The 6,171-nt window shown below is 45.6% G+C and overlaps 1 protein-coding gene across 2 annotated transcripts in view; it reads right to left on the minus strand.

Moving 5' to 3' along the window:
- Positions 1–5,868, minus strand: part of LOC108801870 (fascin-like) — a 32,013-nt gene extending 26,145 nt beyond the window's left edge. For both annotated transcript variants that reach the window (XM_018573786.1, XM_018573785.1), the window contains exon 1: positions 5,067–5,868. In XM_018573786.1, coding sequence (XP_018429288.1) covers positions 5,067–5,868 — 802 coding nt within the window. The remainder of the gene's footprint in view (positions 1–5,066) is intronic.
- Between the last annotated feature and the right edge of the window lie 303 nt (positions 5,869–6,171).

Below are 6,171 nucleotides of genomic sequence, written 5' to 3' on the forward strand. Positions count from 1 at the left end.
TCTATTGACTTTTTGGGGTACTGCAGTTTTTCGCCGTTTCACGGACGCACGCAATTTGTAACCTATGCATGTTGGGTATCGTTTTACTCGTTGTAACCTCATCTTTTATATGTCATTTAAAAAATTGGTATTTTGTGTGTTTTGGGGCATTAAATTAATTTTTTCACTAAATGTTGGGGTTTAATAAGGAGTTGCGCTAATATTGCGCAACATAAAAATTTGCAACTACCACCATTTTATTCTATAGGGTCTTGGCATTCAGAAAATATATAATGTTGGGGGGTTTTAAGTCATTTTCAGGCCTAAAATGTGGAATATAACATGGGTGCAAAAAATGAAAAAAGGGCCTCAGTCATGAAGGGGTTAAGCAGGGCTAATAATGGATTTAAAGCTCATTAAGGAGAATTTATCAAAACTGGAGCAGACAAAATATGGAGCAGCTGTGCACAGCAACCAATTAGCTTCTCTTTCATTTTCAAATCTTAACTGAGCAAACTGAAGTGAGAAGCTGATTGGTTGCCCTGGGCAACTGCTTCAGCTTTTGTCTGCTCCAGTTTTATATAAATCCCCCTCATTTGTCTAGGGGACATGATTATATGAGCATTCCCTTAATTCAGGGTCTTGCAACGGCTTTCCCAACAGGTCCTCTTCTCTCCAGTGCTGGAAGGTAAATGGGCACTCATGTTATCACATCAGATGCAGGACCAGTGGTGGACTAAAGCAGTGGTTATCAACCCGTGTAACCTCAGGACCCACATTTGTCCTCGGTCATTAAGTCACGACCCAAATTGCACTGCAATGGAATGCACAACATTAGGGTACTGCATGTTTTGGCATACGAACTGTGGGTGGGAGATGCGTTTGGGGTACCATAGAAATGAATAGTCACTCTGGTCCAGACACCTCTATAGAACACGTGAAGGGCTGTAAGCAATGCACATATGGATGGAACTCCCTCACGGCCAAAGCCCCTTCCAATCCCACCTCAAGCTGAAACTCTGCACTGGGCAGCATATTTTGAGTGGCTGCTTGGCAAGAGAACTGACAGTGCTGCACTAGAGGGAGGCAGAGGAGCCTCTCGCCTACAAAAGTGGAAGGCATGCAGCGACCCACTGAACACGGGGGTCGTGACCCACTTTTGGGTCACGACCCACCAGTTGAGAACCAAGGGACTAAAGGACTCTGGACTAAGCAAGTAATACTCCAATTTCAAAAAAATTGAGCAATGGAGAACATCAGGAGTTTGGGGAAGGGGGGGAGGGAGAGGGAAGAATGAAGCATTTGGGAATTTCAAGGATGCAATGTAACGTAATCTGTAACCAACAAGTCACAGCTGCACTTTAGAGACTCCATCCACTGAAGACCACTAAAGAAAAAGCAAAAGCATGATGAGAGAGGGGAAGCTTTAGGCCTCATTCACGCGTATTGTACCATATGCAGCATATGCAAATAAATGGCTCCATACACATAGCTGCATATGGAGCCGTATATTTGCGTTGTGTAAAAATGTGCAAAGACAGAATGGAACCGAGATGTGCCCGGGCAGCGTATTTCTGCGTATTTTACGCGCATATACGCACGTACAGTTCATTAAAATCTCTATTATGAATGATGCATTCTGGGATTGCATATATTGCACGCATATACATTGCTCTTGTGTTGTGTGTGAATGAGGCCTTATACTTACCTGTCCAGTTGGTGGCCAGTTGCTTTAAAAGTAGTAGAAGACTCAACTTCCTCCCGGTCATGCTGACCCGCTTTCTTCAATATTTTAACCATTTTCCAAAAGAAAGCTCAAATAAGAAATGTTGAATGTTATTTTTGCCTTACAATACAATGATTGTGTCTCCGGTGATATCGGTCACAGTGGACATGTTAATCACCACTGGGGTTTTTATTTTCTACTATGACAAAAGAACCGAAAATGTTGAAAAAAAACCCCTGCTTTCCCTGTTCTAAAACATTTATCAGCCCCTGCATATTTTGGTAAACTATAAAATACGGGGTCACATCGGGTAAATAGACACCAAACATGTCAAGCTTTAAAAATGTGTGTCCGCGAAATAAAAACCTAAAATTGTCTATAGGAGACACTTATAAAGCTTTTACCGCTCATCAATTTAGTGCCATCAGTGATTGATGGCTCTATAATTATTGCTTGCAGTCCGACATTTTCGGCGATATGCAATGTGTGGCGTAATGGTTTTCGCACATAGGCGCACCCGAGGCATATTTACATTTCTCAAGTGCGAGCACATTGGGGCAGGGGACTTAACTTTTTTTTGGTGCCTTTTTTTTTTTAATGTGGGACTTGAATTTACATTTTTTTTTTTCACTTAACTTGATTGAATATATATGGAGCCAACAAGCTCACAGAATGCCATTAAAGTCCATGTGCATGTAAAGGCAGGCATCCCAATACTTTTGGCAATATAGTGTATGTGATCTGTAGTGCTAACCCAACCACCTAATACACACTAGTACCTCTTGCTCCCAGTTACTTTGCCTGTCTATTTCACTCCATCAGTTTGGACCAACGCATTTTTTTTTTAAAAGTAACTCAGCATCAAAACTTTATGTGTGGTGTGTGTGTAGGGTCTATCATGGTTTTAAATGCTTTGATAGACAGGCCCGATCTCAGAAGTAAGTTGCTGGAAGACTGCTTAGGTAAGCCTGCACTTTTCCACAAATGGTGCTCTATAATGTATTGCTGGGATTTGTATTCCTCTATAGCTGATGGTACATTGTGCTGTATATTATACATGGGAATACAAATCCCAGCAATACATTGTACGCTGTATGTATAATGTACTATTGCTGGGATTTGTTGTACTCTATGGCTGGTGGTATTCTGCGCTGTATAGAGGACTACAAATCCCAGCAATACATTATACAGCGCAATTCGGAATTCCACCAGCTATAGAGGAGCACTACAAATCCCAGCAATAATACATTATACAGTGGTGCACTGCCGAATACCACTGGCTATAGAGGACTACAAAACCCAGCAACAGTACAATGCAGAATACCACCAGCTATAAGGATTTGTTGTGCTCCTCTATAGCTGGTGGTATTCTGCATTGCGCTGTATAATGTATTGCTGGGTTTTGTAGTCCTCTATAGCCGGTGCCATTCTGCATTCATTGCTGTATAATTTTACACTTTTCATTTCACTATATTGCACACCACACTTTTCTTTTTTACTTCCACCGCTCCAAGCTTGCTCCTGTGATGGACTACAATCTCAATACAAACTAGTAGTACCTTCACTGGAGCCATTTTTTAAAATGTATTTTATTGTTTATCCGATTAACCGATTAATCGAACTTAATAATCGGCTAACTAATCGATTTTGAAAATAATAGTTAGCTGCAGCTCTAATAAGCGTATGTATACGCATATACGCGCAAATGTGCACTAAATGCAATCCCAGAATGCATAATTTGGCTACAAAAGTGTTGGGAAACACCAGTCTGGAACATTTCAACTCTTTAGCCAGAAGTGGTATACAATATAGCCCCCGTCCCCCCATTACTGCTCATATTCTATTTCCATCAACCATCACTATGAGACATATGGCTATACACCCAGCACATCTAAGTCACATTTACTTTCTTTACTTATGGTGGTCATAACATCTCTATGGCAGGAGCTACACATGTGCACTTCATATGAAAAGCCCAGGCTCACAAGCTGCAGTGGGAAGAAAGTCTGCTCAACACACAAGATCCATTTACCAAATTATTAAATGTTTTTGAAGGCTTTAGCTCCAAACTATGGCGATTCAGTTCTGCAGTCTGAAGTCATTACACAGCATGCATTAGTCACATAAGCTGAGAAAGCTGACAGCCAGCAATGATCAGACCCAATGTCCTCTTCCACCTCTGATGCAGGATGACAATCAGGTTAAAAATAAAGGGATTCTAAACAAAACTTGTATTAGTAACCCTGGACAGTTGAGACTAAATACTGACACGTCTGCATTTGACTGCAGATGAGTTCTCTTCGGGTTTCTACTTAACCCAAGCACAGTAAATGAAATCGGAGTGTAACATCTGTTCCACAGTAACGGTCTGAGGGATTTACCATGCAGGCTTCTTTGGCTATTCTTGCTAAGAGACAGAAGCCACAAAAATGTTCACATTGGCTAGGAGGCTGGGTACCTCTTCTTTTGACCAGCCCTTTTTCATAGGCTGTGGGTGGGGAGCAACTATGTGGAACATCAGACAAAGGCTCCATTCTCCGCGTAGAGCATACTAGCAACTTGTATACCGAAGACAAGTAGAGCATGCCACCGACGTTGTCACAGCTAATTCACGACACATGATGAACAATGTGATCCGCGTGCAATGACAATCCCATGATTATAAAGAAATACTGCAATCAGATACAATGAAATACTGCAGACGAACAGTCACAACGGCTTCTACTTAGCAGTTCACGTCAACCCTACCCCAAAATCAGAGCAGCTCACGTCAAACCTACCCCAAAATCAGATCAGTTGCCATTCTTATCAAAATCTGAGCAGCTCAGGTAAGTCTCACCAAAACCAAGGAAGCGCACATGAACCTAACGAAATCAGAATATTTTACATAGTGATAGCGCCAAACGCTGCGCAGTTGACACGGCCCTAGCGCCAAACGCTGCGCAGTTGACACGGCCCTAGCGCCAAACGCTGCGCAGTTGACACGGCCCTAGCGCCAAACGCTGCGCAGTTGACACGGCCCTAGCGCCAAACGCTGCGCAGTTGACACGGCCCTAGCGCCAAACGCTGCGCAGTTGACACGGCCCTAGCGCCAAACGCTGCGCAGTTCACTTGAACCCTTAAGCAAAATTTGGGGAGCTTACATGAACCTTTAGCCAAAATCTGCCCATTGATTTTTGGCTAAAGTCTTCCATGAAGTGAATTTGGAAAGGAAGACATCTCCTGACAAGTCTACCACCCATGGCTTCTGGTGCCGTATAACTTTTGGGATGCAGCTTTCCATGCAATGCTCCCAGATCTAATGTGAACACACGATATTGAGGGCGTTGCTTGCCACACACACAATTCGATGGTAACTCACCTTGCCTCGTAGACACATTGCGGCCATTTCCAGCTGTCAACACAACCTGTGGACAACTTCTCTCCAGCACGAAGAGCTCGTCTCTGCCCACCTTGCTGTTCTTGCCGGCTTTTAGGGTGCCGCTGGGCCCAGAAGGGGTTAGGTAGCGGCCATCACTCGCCCGGAATGCCACCTTGCCGGCCGAGATGTCCAGCGTGAAGCGAGTGTCGGGGCCCGGCTCGGTCCGCAGGGTGCCGTCCATGGCCAGAAGCCGGTGGTCCGGGGTCTGGATGCTGTATCGGTTTTCTTGGAAGAGAAGGGTGATGAGGGAGTCCAGACCCCAGGGCACGTCCCGCTCCACGGACAGCTCATCGCCATTGGAGCCCAGGCGGGCGTACCTCTTCCGAGTCACACTGTAGATGGTGACCTGGGGGTGCATGTGTAAATGGACACCCCACTTCTCCGCGGGGGACACGGAGGGGGAGAAGCAGCTGATCCGGTCCTCCGAACCCCCCAGGTATCGGCTGTACGCCTCAGACTGCAGCACCCAGCGGCCGTCCCCCTGAGCGCTGACTAAAAAGCGGCACTCCGAGTCCGGGCTCTCCGCCTCCCCGAACACCCGGCCATCCTTATCCGCGGACAGATAACGGCCTAAATGGCTCCGCAGCAGCACGGCTTCTTCCCCCACCGGCTCCAGGGTCCACACTTGCTTCTTCTTCAGGCTGGAGGCGGACGCGTTGATCTTGAAGCCGAATGACTCGGCGGTCAGATATTTATTGTTACAATTGATGAGGCCGATGTGCAGAGGTCCGGAGCCGCTCATGATGATGCCGGGTGTATAGACCGTTATAGAGCAATGCTGGGACAGCCGTGTGATTGGCGTGCTCAGCTTCTCAGCCGCATTTAAAGCCTTTGATTACCTCACATTAAGAGGCGGATACCTCAAATCTGGGGGAAAAAACGAATGGATGGCCAGAGAAAGAGGGAAGGGCGGGGGACTTGTACGGAGAGGAGGGGGCTACAGTACAATGGGACCCAGATGAGCACAAGGCATAGAATTGGGGGGGGAGGCTGGGACCATCAAGCACTCAATATATCCCAAACAGTTCAAATCCCAATTTTTTAC

Source organism: Nanorana parkeri, unplaced genomic scaffold (genome assembly GCF_000935625.1).
Source record: "Nanorana parkeri isolate BGI_ZX_2015 unplaced genomic scaffold, ASM93562v1 scaffold2539, whole genome shotgun sequence".
Taxonomy (NCBI): Eukaryota; Metazoa; Chordata; class Amphibia; order Anura; family Dicroglossidae; genus Nanorana; species Nanorana parkeri.